The 23,682-nt window shown below is 42.1% G+C and overlaps 1 protein-coding gene across 1 annotated transcript; it reads right to left on the reverse strand.

Annotated features, from left to right (window-relative positions):
* Window positions 1-3,288: 3,288 nt before the first annotated feature.
* Window positions 3,289-23,457, reverse strand: DMC1 (DNA meiotic recombinase 1). The gene is made up of 13 exons (XM_084811752.1): window positions 23,401-23,457; window positions 23,073-23,117; window positions 20,283-20,429; window positions 19,562-19,644; window positions 17,278-17,330; window positions 11,267-11,308; window positions 9,982-10,057; window positions 9,607-9,698; window positions 7,204-7,277; window positions 6,971-7,085; window positions 5,208-5,268; window positions 4,249-4,365; window positions 3,289-3,358 (listed from the first exon to the last, which is right to left on the reverse strand). The coding sequence occupies exons 1-13, from the start codon at window positions 23,455-23,457 to the stop codon at window positions 3,289-3,291; spliced, it is 1,032 nt and encodes a 343-aa protein (XP_084667878.1).
* Between the last annotated feature and the right edge of the window lie 225 nt (window positions 23,458-23,682).

The raw sequence follows: 23,682 nt of genomic DNA on the forward strand, positions 1-23,682 counted from the left end.
GGTCTGCCTGACTGTTGCGTAAAATGCGTCCCTGAATAGCCGGGGAGGAGGCTAGTCTCCTCCTCCTGAATAGCCGGGGAGGAGGCTATTTCCTGCGCCTATTCTCGAAAACTGATCGTGTACGTTGGTCGCGCTCCAAAGGGCAGATTCAAAAAGACTGCACAAGGATGCGCTGTACGGAAAACAGGAAGCTGCAGGACTATTAGTTTTTTTGCGTGGGGAGCTAACTTTCCGCCTATTCTCGAAAGTCGTCTCCTAGAAGCGCCTGTTCTACGAACCTTAAGGAAAACGCCGAAGGCCAAGCAGTGTAATACTAGCCTCCGTAATTTCCGTAGCTGTCGCTAGGTCGGCACCGGATTTTGTGCAGCAAAGCTAGTTGTCTATCTCGCGTAGAAACTGCAGGGAAGCAGCAGAACTACGCACGCTCTGTACGCACGCTCTGGTGTTTGAGGAATACGGTCTTCCAACTGCACAGAGTGGAGGTGGCACCGGGCTTATGAGGCAATAAGCTGTTCTATATGTTGTAAAACGGAGTTGATCAGATTTCGTCAACGACTACCTCCGGTTGATGTTCACAAATGCAGAATGGTCTAAATTTTAGCTCGCTTCGCTACTGAGAATCTACTAACGGGCTGGGCTTTGATACATGTACACGTTGTGAACACAGCCCCATAAAAAGTGAGCTGCTACGTTACACGCCGGCAGCTGCAGCCATGTTTGATCTCCCCCTCTTTCCAAAAAACTCAGGGCGATAGCTAATATTGCAGTACTAATGAACACCTTAAGTAACGAATATTTCATTATTTGCAGAGTATCTTTTGTTGTTTCTCATGTCATGAGAAAACACACAAATTAGGCTCTTGGGAAAAAAAAACCGTTTTTCAAATTTAAAAACTACCACAGCCGGTGTAGGGTAGTGGTTAGGGTACTGGATTAGGGCAGGGGTGGCCCAGGTTTAACCCCCCCCCCCACACACACACACACACTGCCACAAAGATCACTGAATGACCTCTCTCAGCCTAGCCTACCTCCTAGGGTTGTTTTGAGGATAAAATGAGAGGGGGAGAACCTTTGAATTTGTTAGCCATTCTGAGAGAAACTTGTGAAGGGTGGTATAATAACAGATTAAATAAACAAATAAATAGCTCTTGTCTGGCTGCAAGTCATATTTGGAAATGTGCTCACGCTCCATATTCTCAAGAGATGTTGGAACTAGTTAGGTTACTTGATAGTGGGATAAAAACACTCTACGCAAGCTCATATCTCTTCTTTATTACTCCATGTGTTCTAGGCTTCTAAGCCCTGGCATTGGAAACGAGTTTGGGAGCTAAAGCTTGGCTTTAAGATATTGATGCCTTTTTCACATGATAATTACTGTACTTTAAAAAAAACAAAAAACAAGACCAGTGAATTGTTCTCCTGGATCATCTCTGTAATTTGCTGCTACCACCGTTCAAGCATTAAGGACAAACATGGATTCATACACAGATATATGTCACATACCATTACAAAGGATTTCTCAAACACTATAAGGATCTGCACTGTAATATATTAAGCATAGAGTTATAGATGGTTAAGACAAAGAACAGTGCTCTGGACTTCAGTTTAAAATCTTGCTTAAGATTTTAAGGGTGCAATCCTATGCATGTTTAGGCAGAGAAAAAAGTCCTACAAATTCCAGCATCCTTCTAGCCAGCCATCCTGGCTGGGGCATGCTGGGAATTGTAGGACTCTTTTTTGCATGTCTAAACATGCATAGGATTGTGCCCTAGGAGGTCTTGCTGCCAGTCAGATTCTGAAAACTCCAGAATACACCCCTGTGGGAAAGAGGATGCTAGACTACATAGGCCTTTGGTCTGATCCTGCAGGGCTCTTACGTTCTTATGGTCAGATCTTGGCTTGTTTGGACAAAACATAGTTTAAACCAACCACATTGCCCTGGTTCGGACAAAAACAACAAACTGCAGTTAGTTTGAAACAGAAGTGGATGCTTCTAATCTCATGATTGCACAGGAGGAAGAGAAGGGAGGGGGAGCACATAAGCCCAAGGCTCATGCACATAATGCCATTTGAACACTCCCTTTGTGTTCGGGGTGTTCAGCATCACCTATAGCTGATTGACATTGTTAGAGAAAAGCAGAGTGCCTCATAGCTGAATGTGCTGGTACGGAGAGGAGAGGAAGAAGAAGCCAATTAGAATAGACTTTTTGGTGCTTCTACTTGTTACAAATAAGCAGATGGAAGAGACATTGTAGTTTAAGGCTTTTCAAACACAGAAAAACTGGCAACTGTTATAATTTATTCAAAACAAAAATATGGACATTTCAATTTCAAGTCAGTGCGCTTGTAAAGACTCATTTAATTAAAAAACTTTGCAAACAATTACCATTCCTCCATCATAAGCAATGTCTATTTTCACATATCAGCCTGTGTTTTATCTGGAAGCTCCAGTGACAAGTATACTTTTTAGAATGGGGACTGATGAATATTAGTTCATTTTCAGTAACATCCCATGCTATTATATTCTAACATATATATGTAGTGAAACTGCAAAATATATAGGCAGTAGTCCTTCAGTTAGAATGTGATTTTTACAACTGAAGCATTGATTTAAAAAAAGAATGAAAAACCAATAATAAAATGTATCTAAAATAATGGGCCGATTCGCACAATCAAGTAAGGCGGCACAGGCCAAGCGTAATTTCCCTAATTACCTGTCCAGACATGGCATGGTGAGTTGTTCAAACCCAGGTGGCATGGCTTGTTTGAGGGGGAAACAACCCTTGAATATCCCTACAAGAGGCCATAGTTACCTGCACCCAGGCGGGTAATTAGGGAAATGGCTCCTGGCATGTGCCAGGGATTAAAACAAGCCACTGTGGCTTAAACCACGGTGGCTTGTTTTGATCGTGCAAAACGTGTCAATTCCTTAAAGCATTTTGTGAAGCTTCTGTAAGCCTTGATTTCCATGACCACTGGGCACCTCTAAGCCTCCTAAAATTGCCATGTATTGGCACTTTGTCTGTAGCAAGCCAGTTACTACCTTGCACAGAATATGTGTCATCATGCAAAAAGGCCAACCCTGCAAGTGATAGAGGCTGCACATGTCAGGCTTACCACCTGCACAGAGCCAACATGCTCAACAATTTCAAAAGATCACAACATGTTAACAAGCCTCAATTCTGAACATTCTGAATTTGGTACAATGAACACAAGTAACCAGGAATTGAGGAATCAGATACGGTTGTCCTAGTGGAAGTGCCTCAGTTGTTCACCGCCAAGGCCTGCCTATTCTTTGGCATCTCCAATTCCTCCAGCAGTTATTGCAAATGTGGCTTCATTTTCAGGCATTTCAGGGCTGAGAAAATACAGAAATTGACTCCATTCCAGTATGCATATATACACATGGCATGTAGAACAGGTGAATGAAAGTTCTGTGCATACATTGTATTTCATTTTAGCTACAAAAAATAGGAGCATTGATCAATTTTGATTAGATATTCTCATTGAATTTATTTTTTATTATTATACCAATTTGACATGGTAGAAGCAAATAGCCCTCATTATACAAGTTTACCATGCATCTATTTATTTCTATTTCCACATCATCATAATTGAATCAGTATATACACTCAGACACGGTGTGCTTTCAGATGAAGGGTTCCTAGCACTAACAGCCAAAAGGTATTGTTCAGCTATTCTATTTTGTATTCCATAATGTATTTTTCTGGTAAGCAAAAAGACACAAGAACAAGTGGGCAAACATGGTAGGGCTACAAATTGAAGATAATTATGTCTGGACCCCTCCTCCCCCACCCCCCGTAAAATTCAGTGAATGAAGCCTCAAGACAAGGCTGGACAGCCATCTGTCAGGGATGCTCTGACTTAGATTCCTTAACTGAGCAGGGGGTTGGACTCGATGGCCCTGTAGGCCCCTTCCAACCCTACTATTCTATGATTCTAAGCAGTGCAATTGCACAATAAACGCCGTATTTGGAATCACCCTTGGTTTCAAAGTGGGATGCCTAATTCAGTCATCCCCAGCCTGGTGCATGGCTGACTGGAAATGCTGGGAGTTGTAGTCCAGCACATCCGGAGGGCACCAGTTTGGGGACGAATGGCCTAACTGATTCATTATTCCTTAATTTCTCATATATCCATTTAGAAACAGAGTTAACTGGAAACCAAATTAATCACAATAGTCCTATATTCAGTAGCGTGTACCAGGTCATTCAACTTCTATATTACCTATCGTATATCTTGGCAATACGCAACTCTCCTCTTCCCTTCCGCAAACTAATCCTTGTTGTAGAAGCATGAGCAAGGATGTGGCCCCCAATGGGTTTCTTAGGGTCTGCCTGAAAGCTAAAACAAACAAAAACAATTACTAAGAGCTGCAAGGTAATTCCTTTAACTGATGGGCAACATACTTTCCCTTCCTATATAAACATTGTAGAGCTTCCTCTTTGCCAGTTATACCAGTGGCTTTGGAGCTTGATCTGGGACTCTTGGTACTTCCAGATGAAAGGCTCTTAGGCTAACACTCAAAAGGCATGGTATAGCTATTCCATCTTTTCCTTTTTAACAGATTTTTTGTAGAAAGAAAAAAAGATGGATGAAGCAGTGGGAAAATGTGGTAGGGTCACAAGTTGAAGGGTACGATGTCTGAACACTCAGTAAAATTCACCCTCTCAGAGACATCAGAATGGAGAACATCTCTGGAAGAACCTGTCCGATAGACTATAGGACAGTTTGCACAAACCCTTGCCTTGCCCCCATCACGCACCATGGCCATGCCCCTGCTGCCAACGCCCTTGGCAGAAATGTTTCCCCACTGTTTGTTTACACAGTCTGTGAAAGGGTTCCCCGCACATACTAATGTACATGCATAGAGGTGCTCCATATGAGGAGGGACCTTGACTGGGCTAGAGTGCTTCCTCACATTGAGGATCTTTATGCACATACATCAGTATGCATGGAGAGCCCTTTCCCATGCCTTCCAAATTCCAGGATGGTGGTGAAGCATTTCTGCCATGGCAATAGCAGTGGGGGATTAGACTGCACAACCCGTTGACCCCTGTCATGTGTTCTTTCATGTGAACTACCCTTGTATCTTTCCACTTATACTGGCCCTTTCCCCAGACTACCTTAGTTCCTATTTCTGTGATCTGTGAAAATCATAAGGCCAAAAATAATAAATTGCTTACGTCATAGTTGCACCTGGGTCAGCAGTCATCTGGTTGGTCATAAACACGGCTACATTATATTCTGCAGTGAAAAACAAACCACAGGGGAGGGGATAGGTACGAGAGAAAATCCAGTTCATTAGTATTCCTGCCAAGGTCCTTTTTCTGCATTTCTAATCATAATGGGAAACTGCCCTCCATAATAATGGACAATCCTTTTAGGGTCTAATAATCCTAACATTGTGTTTCAGTTGTTGTTGTTGTTGTTGTTGTTACTAGATTTCCTCTAATAAATTGTTATATTAATTTATTGCATTTTCATCTCCACCCTTTCTCCAAGGAGCTCAGAACAATGTCCATAGGATTATCTAAAAAGATGTTTTTGAACTAGAAACAGCAGCAGAGAACAATCCATAATCCAGACGAATAAAACAGCATTGCAGTCTATCCAGCCCATCACTTTAACTAAAGGCAAATTGAAATAAAGAAGTCTTTAAGGCCCATTTAAAGGCTATCAAGGAAGGAGCCAAATGTACTTCCCTTGGGAGGGAGTTCCATTGAAAAGGCCGTCTCTTCTGCCTACCAGTCTAACTGATCTTAGAAGTGCGGTCTCATTCTCACAAGAGCCCTGTGAAATAGGTTAGACTGAGAGATAGTGGCTGGGTTCTGACAATCAAGAGGGGATAAGCCACAGTGGCTTATTTTCCCTGCCCTGCACATGTGCTCATGTGCCCACCTTTTCCCTAATTACCCTCACTGCAGCGCACGTTGTCTTGTTGTCCGAACCCATTGCTTGTTGTAAGGGTTACGGGGTGGTTTGGAAGCCACCCCCACTGTGCACCTCGGTGGGTTCAGATGACACGGCAATTCGCACCATGACGAGGGTAATTAGGGAAATGGTGGATGTGCAAGCAACACGCTCAGGGAAGGGAAAAGAAGCTACAGTGGCTTCTTTTCCTTTGCTGATTGTCCAAAACCAGTCTAACTGGGTTCACATAACACAACAACCCACACTCAGAGTTGAGTATGGCTTGTGGTTGAACAGTGGGGTGTTGTTGAACTGTGGATTACTGTTGAACTGTGGGTTGTTTTGTTGAGTGAACCCAGTTGTGTTAACAACCATGGTTTGTTAACCATGAACAAGCCACAATTCACAATTCAACAACAAACCATGGGTTCTCTTTGTGGATTGTTTGTGGGTAACAAAACAGGGTTTATTAGCATGACTGGGTTCACACAACACAACCCATGGTTCAACAATCACCATGGTTCAACATCAGCCCACATTCAACCCATACTCAACCCACCTGGGTGCGACTTGTTGTGTTGTCTGAACCCAGGCAGCATGGCTTGTTTGAGGGGGAAACAAGTCTCAAATAACCCATTGGATATTGTAGAGTTATTTGAGGGTTGTTTCCCCCTCAAACAAGCCATGCTGCCATTTCGAACGACATAACAAGCCATGCCTGGGCAGATATTTAGGGAAATGGTGGCTGGCATGTGCCAGGGATTAAAACAAACCAATGTGGCTTATTTAAGCCATGGTGGCTTGTTTGATCATGCAAACCAGCCCAGTGACTTACCCAAGGCTTTATGACTAGATAGGGATTCGAATTTAGCCAAGTAAACCTGACAATCTATTCACAACACAATACTGGCTGTCCTGGCAACATATCATTTGATGAAAGTGCTGGTGTTTTCAAGTGGTAATGTGGTGATGGGCTATACACAAACATCTGTCTTTATTTTAGAAAAATGAACTCTGTCTGAACTGTCTCTCCTACCTTCTGATATTTTTTGAAGCCTCGACAACATCTGAGCAAGTTTCTGTTGCCTTTCAGCCAGTTCCCCACGACCACTGAAGTCTACACGGAACAGTGCCATAATGGAATCTATTATCTGCATGGTAATGATAAGGAGGGGGAGGAAGTGCAGGAGAAGAAATTATTTAGAAAGCATTCCTGATATACATTAAGGAAAGTAGAGCAGGTAACTAATATGGCCATAAAATCTATACCAGTAATTTGAAGATGCCCGGTTCCTCATGGAATTTGGCAGCAACGAAGTCAAGTAATTCCATCTGATGCTCACCTTGTGAGGAGGAAGTGCCATGAAAGAATAATCAAAAACAGGAAAGGCAGTTTGAAATCAATATGAAGGTGGAAGAAAGAACAGAAATAGCTTGCTTAGTTCCAGTGGACTCAGTGGCAGCATCATTTTAGGGTGCAATCCTATGCATGTTTAGACATAAAAAAGTTCTATGACTCCCAGTATGCCGGTATGTTGGGAGTTGTAGGAGTTTTCTTCTATGCATGGGATAGCGCCCTTAGTTATGAAAAAGAGAGAATTTGGGAAAGTAAAGCACAATTATCAAAGTTATAGGAGCCCTCTCCTGTATTGCATCTGCTGACCTGTTTCACACAGCAAATCACAAGTTCTGTTTCAGTATAATTACATGGTTCCAAGAAGGCTTCCAGGTGCAAAATTGCTAAGGGTGTTTCAGGTTTATTTTTATTTATTTTTTAAATCTATACCCTGCCTGTGCTGGCTGGCTGGGGAATGCCGGGAGTTGTAGGACTTTTGTCTATCTAAACATGCATAGGATTTCACCCTTACATGGTTTTACTCTAACTACTGGGAACCACATATCAAACCCTAAGACCCTTAGGGCACAATCCTAACTAGATAGGCAGCCACCTCCAACCTCAGAGGTGACCGTCTATCCAAAGCAAGGCAGGAGAGGCACAGGGGGATCGTTCCCTCCGCGCCTCTCCTGCCTTGCTATTTTTCACTAGACAGCCGTTTTCAGCTGTCTAGCAGCAGGTGGGCCGAGCAGGAGAGGAAGCTGCCGTAGGACACGTTGGATGTGTCATATGCCCTGCTCCACTCTCCCCTCCCCAGAATGCCCCTCAGCCCTGCCCCTTTTCAGTCGTTCCACGCTCCCCTTGAGAGCACAGAGGACGGGGCTTCTCCGCACTGCCTCCGAGGCAGCACAGATGAGAGGGGCAGTTGGTTTTCCGGGACTCCGAGGTTGGTTCCTGGAAATGAGTATATCCTATGGCCCGCTAGACACTGTCTAGCGGGCCATAGGATTGCTCTCTCCATGTTTTGAGCTCATTTGTGCTTTTCTAAACTTTGTTTGAAAGTTTGTTCTAAAGTTTGTTTCAGAGTTGAAAGACTGAAAAATACTTCTAAGAGAAGCTAAATACTTGACAGGTAGTATGAAATCTGGAAACTGCCCCTACTTGGCAACCAAATTCTCCCTTTAAAATTCTGCAGTGTACCATCACAAATAAAGTATAGTCCTAGCTGAAAAGTCACATTATGTCCTAACAAAAATAATATTGTGCTAGTTTTCCTTTTATTTTATTAGAAAACCTCTTTTGTAAAAATTTCATGTAATGGCTCCAGAATTTCACCATGAAACTGTAATAACCTCAGGTAAAAGGTTATATTTTAAGATTTAAAAAAAAATATTACCCTATTTCTCAGGTACTAAAAAGTGGCTTTATCAGATCTAAAAAGAGCTTTTTATATGTGTGTGTTGAAGAAACCAACTACGATCAACCTTATATTTGCAACTATAGTTTATTTCAGGCAAAATTCACTGAACTGTTTTCATTCCTTTTTTCCTTGAGGTAATGGCCACTTTTTCTGTTACAGACAAAGCCCACGGTCCACAGCGTGTTCAGTGCTCTGATATGCTTTCAATGGAAGGGGGCATAAATTTATGTCATGGGGGAGGGGCAGGTGGAATAGATGGAGGGTTCTTTCAGATGCGAGTAAGCCTTATGCCCCAATCTTATTAGGTGAAAACAGTTCCAAACAGTTCCACTTACTTGCCCTGCTTATTGGAGGTTCCAGTGAAATAATAGTATATGGAATGTATAAAGACCATTTGTTCCAAGCATATTCACAACAGAAAATGAAAAAAAAAAGACAAATATAAGGAATTTAACTTAACAAGATCAGCCTCGGATGGCCTTCTCTCTGTCCCATCAGCCAGGACAGCTAGACTGGCGGGGACGAGGGAGAGGGCCTTTTCTGTGGTGGCCCCCACTCTGTGGAACTCCCTCCCTAGGGAACTCCGTCATGCCCCCTCTTTAATGAGCTTCCGTCGTGCATTAAAAACGTGGTTGTTCAGGCAGGCATTTGGGGTGGGTTAGGGTATTTAAAAAAAAAAATTATGGTAGAATTTTATTGTTTTAAATTGTTTTATGGTATGTTGTACATTGCCCAGAGTGGCTGGGTGACCAGCCAGATGGGCAATTAATAAATTTAATAATAATAAATAAATAAATAAATAAATAGACAATTTCTTAATGATCATCCACAAAATTCCTAGGATCCTTTGGTACTGAGAATTATTGAATCTTAAAGTGGGGAGGGTTTCCATGGCATTTGCAGTTTGCAGTCTTACTAGTATATGCCCGTGCATACAACACGTTGTCAAGAACTGCATCATGGTCTGCATTGAAGCGATCAGCAATGTCACGAAGACGGTCTGGACGACTGAAGTGTTTCTTAGTTAAGGAATTTATTTTCTAAACCAGCTTCTGAAATGTGGTAGGCTTTATACACACAAGCAAATAACCCCACCATCGGTTTTTCATGTGCCAAAATTAATTAATTGGTCTGCATCCCCCACAATAAAACTTGGATTTAACAGATATGGCTATACTTAAAACCAATACTCTGCTTAACACCATAAAGCCCACTTTTTTATTTTATTTTTGGGACAGGCAACACTTCCAAGCCATTCTATTAAAGTGTAATATCTTAACAGAAGGGATACAAGGTGTTTTCTGTGTCAATGAAGATAATCTTCCCGCCAGTGTAGCAGCCATCTGTTCCTGGAAGTTGGGCTGTCACTATAATGCATAGTAGGAACAAATCTAAGACAGGGTAATTGTTTCAATATCACTTGCAATCCTATGTAAAAAATGGATATCATTATGTATTTATCGCGGAGATCAACGTCTTTGATGTTTAGATATCCACCACATCTGAATTCTCTTGGTCAGTCTATGAACTCTTGTTTATGATAATTTGACATTGAGTTATTTATATCAATCTTTTGGTGGGAACTACAAGACTGAAAGGATTTTAGTTTAAGATTATCTTTCCGGAGTCAAGTTGTGGGGTCCTGGCTGTGAATAAACCAATTGTTTGTTGTGGTGGTGGTGGGTTTAAGTGCTACGAGCTATTTCACAAGTCTTTGGAATGCTTATCTGTGTAACCTGATCTATAGAAATAAAAGCCTGAATGCAAAAGGACTCTTGCTTGAAGAGCCAGGTGGCCCAGCTCTGACATAAGGCCCCAAAGTCTGAGTGGTTAAGGTTTAAGAGTGCAAACCTTAAAAATACAATATTGTACATAATATTAAAACTATTTACATATAAAAACCTTTACACACACACACACGCACACACTTTTAACAATAAACAATAAGAAATTCCAGGTCCTGATTAAAAACCTTATCATATGCTGTGAAATGCCTGAGAAGAGAGAAAAGTCTTAATCTGGCACTGAAAAGATAACAATGTTAGCACCAGGTGGGCCTCACTGGGGAGATCATTCCATAATCGGGGGAGGGGCATCACTGAGAAGGCCCTCTCCCCTGAAGGAGGCACCTGAAGGAAGGCCTTATATTATGAGTGTAGCATAGGGATAGGTTCATGCCAGGAGAGGTGCTCCATCGGGTATTGTAGTCCTGAGCCATGTAAGGCTTTATAGGTCAAAACCAGCACCTTGATATAGCTACTAACTAATTTTAAATTTATATATATATATATATATATATATATATATATATAAAAATACACACACACACACACAACCTAAGCTGACAGACTATTTCTTAAAAATAAATATTAATAATAGCTAGTGCCATTCTCTCTCTCTCCCCACCCCCCACCCCATATTTATACTTGTAAAACAATGATTCTTTAAGCAGGTCTCCTTGCTTAAAATATGTCTAGACTAATCTTGATGCAGAATTATTTTATTGGTTATTATTTTAAAAGCCAACTATATATTTTTTAAACATACAATTCTCAGTCTGATCATTATATACATACCACAAAGAGTATGGGAAAGTTGAGTTTTACCAGTTCGGAATTCTAATGTAAAAAACCAAAAAGAAATATTGAAAAAATTCAAATGGCCTAACTATATGAATAATAAAAATGCTCACCTTAAATATTTTAAAGAATTATTTTGTCATTCATCTCCACTCATAAAGCTTATGTTGTAGAAAAATGAAAGGTGTGTGAATACACTTACTAGCAGGGGCTTCAGGATGAGATCTTTTGTACTCAAAAGATCTCAAACACACATACCAGATTCTGGGATTTCTTCCAGGCATAGAGGACTGAATGCACAGATGGAGCATGCCATTTTCAAGGACTTCACCATTCACTTCACTGGAAGGAGCAACCCTATGCATGCATTATTTGATGCATACAGAAGTGTCTTCCCCATTAAAATTAACACAGAAGCTACATAAACAGGAACCTTGGGTTATACTGTGGCATATATTGGTGTCTGGGTCATATCAACTGAGCAAATCCCAGTAACGTCATTTGAAGTTATTTTAAGTAAATATTTTGGGTTCCTAGGCACATTTCTGCAAATAAAATGCGTGTTGCTTGTGGGCGTTATGTCAACTCTGCTGAAGGTCTGGTTTTAATCATTTAATAAAAAGGAAAACTGCAGAATCAGGGCTAAAGTACATGTTATGCAGATGATCCTAACATTCAAGTAAGGGTGCAGCCTGCCAATCTGTGTTGGAACCAGCACACATGGCCCAGAGGCCACATCCAGCCCTCCTGGGTTCCCAATCCAGCCCTCCAGGATTTCCCAAATAGCCATGCCCACTTTACCTGGCCCCACTCCCTTTCTCCAACCACCAGTGGTTTGGTGGTTTCCCAGCTTTGGGGCATAATTTAATATGATATTGGGGAAATATATGTTCTTTAAATTACCTCTTAACCCTTTTTATTCATATATATGGCCCTTCCAAACACCAAACAGTTGTAGAAAAGGGCAACCAAAATTATCAGGTGGCTGGAGCAACACCCCTATGAGAAAAGCTTGCAAATCTGGGATTGTTTAGCTTAGAGAAAAGGTGAGTAAGGGGAGACATGATAGAGGTGTACAGAATTATGCATGGTGTAGAAAAAGTGGATAGGGAGACATTTTTTCTCCCTCTTATAATATTAAAACTGAGGGTCATCCCATGAAGCTGATTGGTGGGAGATTCAGGACAGATCAAAGGAAGGACTTGTTCACTCAGTGCATAGTTGAACTGTGGAATTAATTTCCACAAGACATAGTGATGGCCACCAACTTGGATGGCTTTAAAAGGGGGTTGGACACAGTCCTGGAGGAGAAGGCTATCAATGACTACTAGTCCTGGACTCTATGCTATCTCCAGTATCAGAGGCAGTATGCCTATGTACACCAGTTGCTGGGGAACATGGGTGGGAGGGTGCTTTTGCACTCATGGCCTGCTTTGGGTTTCCTGTGGGCAGCTGGTTGGCCAATGTGAACAGAATGTTGGACTAGATGGACCATTGGTCTGATTCAGCATGGTTCATCTTATGTTCACTTTTCTGCCTTGACATTTGTGTATCTTTACCAATTTCCCTCATTCCCTGCTCTGCTTTGAAATTTGCATATCTTTACCTTGACATTTGTGTATTTTTACCAATCCCGACAGTGCTCTGTAATTCGACAGCTAACAATAGAGATCAGTGGAGGGAAGCAACAAGCATGAAGGGTGGGGGAGAGACAAAAGTAGCTGGCAGCTGCTGGAGAAGGAGCTTTTCAGGTGGGTGTAATTGTGTGTTTTTTTAAAGGCTGAAGCAGCCTTTTTAAAAAAAGGAGTTCACTAGCAAGGCATTCTCTGAAGTGGAGGATGAAATTGACAAGGACATTGACAAGAGGGGGATATGGGTTGTTGTTGTTCAGTCGTGTTGGACTCTTAAGTCGTGTCCGACTCTATGTGGCCCCATGGACCATAGCATGCCAGGCCTTCCTGTCCTCCGCTCTCTCCCGGAGCGTGCTCAAGTTCATATTCATTGCATCAGTGATGCTATCTAGCCATCTCATCCTTTGCCGTCCCCTTCTCCTTTTGCCTTCAGTCTTTCCCAGCATCAGGGTCTTTTCCAGTGAATTTTCTCTTCGCATTAGGTGGCCAAAATATTTGAGCTTCAGCTTCAGTATCTGTCCTTCCAATGAGCAGTCAGGGTTGATTTCCTTTAGGATGGACTGATTTGACCTCCTTGCAGTCCAGGGGACTCGTAAGAGTCTTCTCCAGCACCACAGTTCAAAGGCATCAATTCTTCGGCGCTCAGCCTTCCTTATAGTCCAGCTCTCACAGCCATACATTACTACTGGGAAAACCATAGCTTTGATTAGATGGACCTTTGTCGGCAAGGTGATGTCTCTGCTTCTCACTATGCTGTCTAGGTGTGCCATAGCTTTCCTCCCAAGGAGCAAGCGTCTTTTAATTTCATGGCTACAGTCACCGTCTGCAGTGATCTTGGAGCCCAAGAAAGTAAAATCAGTCACTGCTTCCATTTCTTCCCCTTCTATACACCAGGAAGTGATGGGGCCAGATGCCATGATCTTAGTTTTTTTAATATTGAGTTTCAAACCAGCTTTTGCACTCTCCTCTTTCACCCTCAACAATGGACTCTTTAGATCCTCTTTACTTTCTGCCATTAGGGTGGTATCGTCTGCGTATCTGAGGTTGTTGATAATTCTCCCAGCAATCTTAATTCCGAGCTGTGATTCATCCAAGCTGGCATTTCTCAGGATGTACTCTGCATATAAGTTAAATATTCAGGGCAACAATATGCAGCCTTGTCGTATGACATCCTTTCCCAATTTTGAACCAATCGGTTGTTCCATGTCTGGTTCTTACTGTTGCTTCTTGACCCTCATACAGGTTTCTCAGGAGACAGGTAAGGTGGTCTGGTACTCCCATGTCTTTAAGAATTTGCCACTGTTTGTTGTGATCCTCACAATCAAAGGCTTTAGTGTAGTCAATGAAGCAGAAATAGACATTTTTCTGGAATTCTCTTGCTTTCTCTATGATCCAGAGAATGTTGGCGATTTGATCTCTAGGTCCCCTGCCTCTTCGAAACCCAGCTTGTACTTCTGGTAGTTCTTGGTTCACATACTGCTGAAGCCTAGCTTGTAGGATTTTGAGCATAACCTTGCTGGCATGTGAAATAAGCGCAATTGTACAGTAGTTTGAACACTATTTGTCATTGCCCTTCTTTGGAATTGGAATGTAAACTGACCTTTTCCAGTCTTGGGGCCACTGTTGAGTGTTCCAAATTTGTTGGCATATTGAGTGCAGCACTTTAACAGCATCATCTTTTAGGATTTTAAATAGCTCAGCTGGAATACTGTCATCTCCGCTAGCTTTGTTGTTAGTAATGCTTCCCAAGGCCCACTTGACTTCACTCTCTAGGATGTCCGGCTCAAGTTCAGTGACCGCACTATCATGGCTATCAGGGACATGAAGATCTTTGCTGTATAGTTCTTCTGTGTATTCTTGCCACCTCTTCTTAATCTCATCTGCTTCTGTTAGGTCCCTGCCTTCTTTGTCCTTTATCATGCCCGTCTTTGCACAAAACGCTCCCTTGAGATCTCCAATTTTCTTGAAAAGATCTCTAGTCTTTCCCATTCTATTGTTTTCCTCGATCTCTTTGCATTGTTCATTTAAGAAGGCCTTCTTGTCTCTCCTTGCTATTCTCTGGAACTCTGCATTCAGTTGGATATATCTTCCCCTTTCTCCCTTCCTTTTCGCTTCCCTTCTTTCCTCAGCTACTTGTAAAGCCTCATCAGACAGCCACTTTGCTTTCTTGCATTTCTTTTTCTTTGGGATGGATTGAGTTGCTGCCTCCTGAACAATGTTACGGACCTCCGTCCATAGTTCCTCAGGCACTCTGTCTATCAGGCCTAATCCCTGAAATCTATTCCTCACCTCCACTGTATATTCAAAAGGGATATGATTTAGGTCATACCTGAATGGTTTAGTGGTTTTCCCATTTTTCAATTTAAGCCAAACTTTTGCAAGAAGCAGCTCATGATCTGAGCCACAGTCAGCTCCAGGTCTTGTTTTTACTGACTGTATAGAGCTTCTCCATCTTTGGCTGCAAAGGACATAATCAATCTGATTTCGATATTGTCCATCTGGTGATGTCCATGTGTAGAGTCGTCTCTTGTGCTGTTGGAAAAGAGTGTTTGCTATGATCAGCGTGTTCTCTTGGCAAAACTCTATTAGCCTTTGTCCTGCTTCATTTTGTACACCAAGGCCATGCTTGCCTGTTATCCTGGTTATTTCTTGACTTCCTACTTTAGCATTCCAATCCCCTATGATGAAAAGGGCCTCTTTTTTGGGTGTTATTTCTAGAAGGTGTTGTAGGTCTTCATAGAACCGATCAACCTCAGCTTCTTCGGCCTCAGTGGTTGGGGCATAGACTTGAATTACTGTGATGTTGAATGGTTTGCCTTGGATTCGTACTGAGATCATTCTATCGTTTTTGAGATTGTACCCCAGTACTGCTTTTCCCACCCTTTTATTGACTATGAGTGCTACTTCATTTCTTCTGAGGGATTCTTGCCCACAGTAGTAGATATGAGGGTCACCTGAATTAAATTCGCCCATGCTTGTCCATTTTAGTTCGCTGATTCCCAAGTTGTCGATGTTCAATCTTGCCATCTCACATTTGACCACCTCCAGCTTACCTTGATTCATTGATCTTACATTCCGGGTTCCTAAACAATATTGTTCTTTACAGCATCAGACTTTCTTTTCACCACCAGACACATCCACAGCTGAGTGTCCTTTCGGCTTTGGCCCAGCCGCTTCACTCTTTCTGGCGCTACTTGAAAATTCCCTCTGCTCTTCCCCAGTAGTATATTGGACACCTTCCAACCTGAGGGGCTCATCTTCCGGCATCATATCTTTTAGCTTTCTGATACATTCCCTGGGGTTTTCTTGGCAAGAATATTGGAGTGGGTTGCCATTTCCTTCTCCAGTGGACCACATTTTGTCAGAACTCTCTTCCATGACCTGTCCATCTTGGGTGGTCCTGCATGGCATAGCTTATGGCTTCACTGAGTTACGCAAGCCCCTTCGCCACAACAAGGCAGTGATCCATGAAGGGGGATATGGGTATCCTGGGCTAAATAGTAGGGAAGTGGCCTAGCAGTCTTTTGCTCTTGTGCAAGTTCCCGAAAAATAAAAATAAAAAGTTTGTGAACATGTTACTGCATCCATAAGGGCTCAGAAAATTAATTCCATTTTGTGATCTGATGTGTGGTACAGGGTGTTTCCCTCAGTAACTGGCAACCCCAGCAGACCAATTGCAGAAAGGGTACTGACATAACGGCCAAGGGCATCTGTATACCAGCCTAAAATCCCGCATTTAAAATGGGGCTTTCTGCTTCCATTTCAAATGCAGGATCACAATGACTCCCTTTTTCATGTGCTTCCTAACCCCACCCCCTTCCCCCTCCTTCTCCCCATATCTGAATCTTCCGTTATCTTTCATTGATCTCGGTCCTCTTCTTGGCACTTTTACTCCTTTCACAGAGGAAACTGAAGTGGAACATATCAGGGTAATCTGATACCTCATTATCTGCGATCTATTTAAAAATGAAACAAAGGGCATTTAGTGCAGGAGACACCCTGGAGGATCACGGCGTCATGTAAAGAGCCCACAAACTTCTGTGAAGGAGCAATCTCAATTGCAGGATAAAAGCTCCATGTGAAGAAAGCCCAAGTTAATGAAGAGTTCTGCCGCAAAGACACCTGGGAGCTGGCAGGAGGACTGAAGGGGAATGAGGGGAGAAACAAGCCACGGAAAGCCACAGAGCTCCCTATCAGCAGTTGGGTTACTGAGTGAACAACCAACCCAAGGTGGCTTATTCTCAGGGTGGCTTAGCATGACGTGTGAACTTGCCCGAAGAATATTTTGCTCCCTAATACACACGCACACACACAAATACACACACATTTATACCAGCTTACATTAATGGCCATGTTCCAGGACATTCTTTCACTAACCTCCAAAGGCTTCTGTGATTGCCATGCTTTCAATCCCACCTCCCAGGAGTTTACTAGAGCATATGGGAGGACAAAAGGGAAAATTAGGCAAAATAGGCCACAAAGCCAAGAAAGCAACATGAAATTAATTTTTTTCTCTAATTAAAATGTGCCTGTGTTCAAAGGTACTTCCTTTTATTTTTTTGGGTAACTTGTAAGGAACAGCATGGATTAGCTGACTCCTTATAATACTTTTTTTTTTTAAGATTTAAATATCTTCTTTTAGAGACACTGGATGCATTCTGTAGAGTTGCTACTGTGGGACAGCCAATGTGACTTAGTAGATAGGATATGCACCTAAGAAAGATGCTCAAATCCCAGTCAAAGATCTGGTTCAGATGTCCATTTGACTGTCATGAACACCATTTAACTGTCATGAACAGGCTTTCGGTCACAAGCTCCCCCCTCACCGCTTGCACTCTGATTCCTTTCCTCACTTCCTAGTTCATGGTAACTATAGTTTGCCATGACATCTGAATCAGGCAAACAATGGTTATCGCAAACCATATAACAGTTTGCCTATAAACGAGATGTAGAAATCCACTTAAAACTTTGTTTTCCATTTCTGGTTTGTAGGCAAACCATGGCTTGTGTTAAGCATACTTTGCCCTATTCAGATGTCACAACATACAGATTTACCACAAAACAGGATGGGAGGGAGGGAATCTGAGCACATGAGCTTGAAGTCCATTCACAACAGCCAAACCTTTGTTTGACCATGACATCTGAAAAGGATAATATACTGAATATGTTTCCTTAGGTAAGAATATTTGTCAACCTTACTTATATAAGCAGGCATAAAAGTGGAAATCCTTAAGGAATATAAAGTACCAAAAATTAGGGCATTTTTGGATAAGAGTTTTGATTGCATAGCCAGTCCTCACAGAATGTTTGAAGGTATCTGATGGAAGTTAACATTACTTTGAATCTAAGGTTGGTACCTAGGTGCAAGATTGCCCAGGAATCACATTTATTCTGCTCTCAGTCCCTTGGAAGAAAGGTAGGATAAAAACAAAACATTAAAAAAAATCAGGGAGCTGTAGTGAATCCAAGTGTCTAGCTGTTCTGATTGCTCTAGAAGAAGAGCAGAGTATAAATAATAAATTGGTGGACTGAATGTAATGGTATAGAATTTCTTCCTTTCCCTTCTCATTAAGTTTAAATATTTTGGCCACAATTCAACACACAGTTAGGTGCACTTAAGGCCATTGAAATAAATTAGCATACACTTGCCAAATTGTCTGTTGGATTATGGCCTTTTTTGTTTTTCTTGAAAGTACTTATTTGTATTATAAATATATATATATATATATATATGCGCGCGCGCACACACACACACATACATACACACACACACACACACTTTAAAGGGTGGTGTGGGCATCTTTTGCCCATCTGCCAGATGGTCTCCCATTTTGCCTAATATAGAATATAGGGCAGTATCCAGTGCTGCCCATGTGCTAGTAGGACCCATGACTAGAGCAACAGGAAGTTAGTAGATTCTTAAGGAAATGCGCTGAAACACTTGTTTCCAGAACAGGGCAGGTCAGCAGAGTTTGCAGAAGGGAGCTCTGCTGACCTGTCCCGTTCTGGAAATGAGCGTTTCCACTCATTTTCAGAGTTGCTTTAGGAAGAGCTAGCTTCCTGTTGTGATAGTGGTAGATCCCACTAGCACAGGAGAAACAGCGGAAGCGCAGCAGCAGTATAGGATTCTGCCTATAATCTCCAACTGTTCTGTTCTTCTTATATTATTGATACTAACCAACCTGGCAATGGTACCTTTAAGTGCTTAAGAGAACAATTCTATGGTCCCTGAGAGAGCGCCCCAGGGACCATAGGATTGCTGGAAAAACCCTTCTGAGGTCAGAGACACTGCTCCAACCTCGGAAGGGGGAGTCAGAAATCCGACCCCCCCTCCCTCACCTGCTCACAGCCAGCACAGAAAGAACCACATTAGCTGTGCTCTGGAACAAAATGACCTTGCAGGAGGAGGAAATGGAGCATTCCAGTGGGCAGGGATGAGAGGAGACCAGAGAGGCCAGGATACGAGATATCTTGAGCATCGTCCAGCCTCCTTCTCTCCCCCTCTGAAGCATCCTTGCTAGAGGGGCTGAAAAGTATATTAAATTCGGTCTGGAAATAGAGCTTATTACCAAAACAAACAAACAAACAAACAAAGCAACAAGAACAAAAACTTGTTCAGGGAAGGAGTTAAATAGAAAGCAGTGTTTTTCTGTTTACTAACTCAAATTCCTGACTTCCAGTCGGGATATGGAATACCATCTTCCGCTTCTCGCTATACTCAAAAGCAGTTAGAAATCCTGGTTCCTGTGGGGAGCACAAAGCAATTGAAACAGATTATTTTGGCTTGATATGCACACTGAAAAGTGCAATGGATATAATAAACCGCAACTATATAGCATCCCTAACCAAAACTTTTTTTCTTCACTCAACTCATTTTTGTGATATGCAGCAAAATTCTATGCATGCTTACTCAGATCACAGAAGTAAATTACTTGGTTTACTCCCAAGTAAGTGTGTAGCCTGAATGTACTGAGAATAAAAAATCTCAACAATTTGGCTGCTACCTATTTTTCAAGAGGTAATGGCAGAAACTTTTATAGTTACAGCCTGACCAGAGGGCCACTTCAGGTCAGATTACTGAAGTAGTGAAATAATTGCATGTTTACTGCATGTTTTCACTGTGTGTTTACCATGGATACATATTGCAAAGTTATGACTCCCCGCAGCATGCTTTCAAAATGAACAGGCAGTGAAATAAATGTATGCAATTGCCTCAAATGTTACAGGTACACTGCAGAAAATGTAGGTTCCATAATCCATAATATGTTTCAAGAAAGCCATGGTGGATTTTACAGAATTATTATTCTAATGCTCCCAGTGGGAAATGCCCAAAAGATATTTGAGCTGGGTAATCTTAATTATTAGAAATAGATTTTGTTTACTATAAGCTTGTTGGCTGCGTCTTTTATCTTCTCCACTTTGGCCTCTGAGAGTCCTTTCACGTTGCATAACGCTCGCCTTGTTGTCATCTGAATTCCTTTGATTGTACAAATTCCCACGGATTTCAGCTTTTTAATGTCAGCCACATTCTGTGAAGGACGTAAATATGATCTGAACTTTTGATACTCATAAAATGTTATATCCGAAAGGCTAATCAACCATAATCTCACTTCTCACTAGAATGAGGAGGGTTTATGAAGGATTTCTGATGCTGGTATGGTTTATTTATTTACTGAATTTGTATCAGCTGCTCATCAACTAAGGTGGCCGTGTACCCTCTTTTACAGAGGATAGTTCTTTATCTGAATGACTGCCAGATGACTGTCCTCTATTTTAAAGCCAACCTCTATTTGAAGGGCTGTTCAGTCCAAGACTAGTTCAAGGATAAAGAACCATGAGAAGAAAGAGTTGGCCTTGAAATTGCCCATCAATAGCACCTGGACAGCAGATGGATCACCTGATCACAGTCTTCCATACTAAATAATAATAATAATAATAATAATAATAATAATAATAATAATTTGTAAATTTGCACCTATATATGTGTGTGTGTCACCATATGCAAATTTTATGCAAATCAGTGTCCTCTTTTTTGCTATGCATTTCCTCATTATTGGCAATTCATAAGTAGCCACCTGTCAGGATTCCTTTAGCCCCCACTTTATTTCAACACTGTAGACAAACACAGGCGAGAGACTTCAGTTTATAGCTTTTAATCCATTACTACTAGGGTTATACAGATGCAAATTCTCCGTGACTCTCAGTCTGCAAAGGAATGCTTTCAGGGAAATTCAAAAGGTAGTTAAGAGAGAGAGAGTTGCCCACTGTTTGAAGAGGAAGGCGGGCTCGCTAGCTTAACTTAAGCGGGGGAGGAACCTCTGTCTCGTGAGGTCTCTGAGCGCAGCTTCTCATGCAAGGCTAATTGGGTAGATGGTCTAAGTTCCGCCTCTGCCTTCTCCCTCTTTGCTCTGCATCTGCGCCTGGCGTCTATTAGATCAGATTTTCTACACCCCGCCTCCTTCTGTTTGTTGTTTCTCACAGAGGTGTGTGGAGAGGAACCCTCATCCTCAGCCACCTGGGCGTTTGTAACCTGAGAAGCCAGCTCAGTCATGTCTGGACTAGCCTGGGAAAACACCTCCCCCGTGTCTGGCAGTTCTCCTTCAGAATCTGAACTGCTATCCCACTCCCTGCGCTCAGAAACAACCCTGACACCACCACATTATCAACATGTTCTCTGGGCAGTTCACAGAAGAAAGAATAAAATACAGTATTAAAATAGTAATGGAGGGAGCAATCCTATGGCCACTAGTCAGTGGCTAGACAGCCATAGGATATCTGGTTTTCTGGGAACCAACCTCAGAGCCCGCGCTCCAAGGTTGGTTCCCAGAGAACCTCCCTCCCACCCTTCTGTGCTGCCTCACAGGCAGCACAGAAAAGCCCTGTGCTCTGCGCTCACAAGAGCAGCACAGAGCAGCCAAAATGGGGCGTTCCCGGGGGGTGTTCCGGGCCGGATAGAAATGCCCGTACGACACATCCAATGTGTCGTATGGCAGTCTCCTCCCTTGCTCAACCCTCCTGCAGCTAGACAGCCACAATTGGCTGTCTAGCCAAAAATACAGGGCAGAAGAAGTGCAGAGGGAACAATCCCCTCCATGCTTCTCCTGCCCTGCTTTGGATAAGCGGTTGTCTCCAAGTTTGGAGGTGGCTGCCTATCTGCATAGGCTTGCACCCTAAATCATTAAAATACAACAAAGGCAATACATTGCAACATATTTTTCCTTTTTAGTGGAGGAAAAATAGAACCAATTAGCAGCTCAGATTATAGAATAAAACTCAACCCAAACATTGAGGGTCCAATTTTTGTTGATGTTTAAACACAGGTTATTTAAAAGGTCTGGGTGAATAAAAAGGTCTTTACCAGGTGACGGAAAAAAAAACACATTTACACGTCTGAAAATTCTACACTTTTCTCCTTGACGCTTAGGATATGATGACTGCTTCATAATAGGAGTCAGCAGTCCAACAGATATTTAGGTATACTAAAAGGAGGAGGAATTTGGCAGCCAAAGTCTGAAAACAGTGCTAGTCACACATGTGATAGAATGGGGGAGTGTGAGGTCTCCCCAAAACATAATTCAACAATATTTAAATTAGGTGATAGGCTAGTGGCAGCCAGGTGCTTGCACAATACAACATGTGTTTTCTAGAGTGATGGGTAGGTAACTTGGTGCCCTGCAGATGTTTTGGACTACAACTCCCATAAGCACCAGCCAGCATGACTAATGGTCAGGGATTCTGGGAGTTGCAGTCCAAAACATCTGGATAGTACCAGGTTGTATGTATTAGGCTAGCGACAGGGGAACTGTTTTTATGTTGTGGGCCACATTCTATTGATGGCAATCTGTTAGGAGTTGCATGCTGGCAGTAGGTAGAGCCAAAGCCAGTGGTAGCCAGGCCAGAGCCAAAGAAGGGCAGGGCCACCCCCTTTTCTCTCTCTCTTTTTGCCACCCTTTTTCATCTCTCTGTCTTTCTGACTCCTCCTGACCCCCCTTTTCTCTCTCTCTCTTCCACCCTGCTCAGCTGGCTGTTGCAGGAGGAACAGATCACTTTTGCCATAGATCTGAACTGATTGCTTGCAGTGGGCTTTTGAAATTAGGGCAAGGGCTGCAGATTGCTCACTCCTGTATTAGACCGACCGATATAGATAAAGATATATATTTGAATGTGCTTACAATGCCTTGCTTCTGTAACAGATCAATGTCCTGAAAAAAGGATTCCTAAAGGGATGTAAAAGTAACAACAAACAGAATCTTGGTTATTTTGATATTCATTCACCCATACCTCAACTAATGATATATTATCGTAACCCTAACCCTTTTAAAGTTTTTAAAAAATATATAAATAACAGCACACCTATTATTTTTTTACAGATCTAATTAGTTTACTCAAGGATGAACCAGCCATCCTGTGGCTGTTTCATTCCATTTTGCATCATCTCCTCAAGGAATACAGCCAAGAAAGAGGCTGAGAACCACTACTTAACCAACTTTGCATCCATACCTCATCGTCATGATATCCTAGTTCTTCCTGTACAACTTGATCGTCCATAGATTTCATTGTGATAGAAGAGGTAATAGGATTTCACTGGGTACTAGAGAAAGCAATTAGATAATGTTAAAGTATACAAAGTAATAGGGTATGTAATTCTGTTATAGACCTGGAGTATGAACCTCTTAATGCTCAGACTGCAGTTTTGATCTCTAATATAGCCTGGCCTAGAAGGGGCTAGGTAGGCTGCAGAAGTAAATTATCCTAGCTGAAAAGCATTTCACCTACAGAAAG

This window comes from Heloderma suspectum, chromosome 7 (genome assembly GCF_057233095.1).
Source record: "Heloderma suspectum isolate Gila_16-S chromosome 7, 16-S_ref, whole genome shotgun sequence".
NCBI lineage: Eukaryota > Metazoa > Chordata > Lepidosauria > Squamata > Helodermatidae > Heloderma > Heloderma suspectum.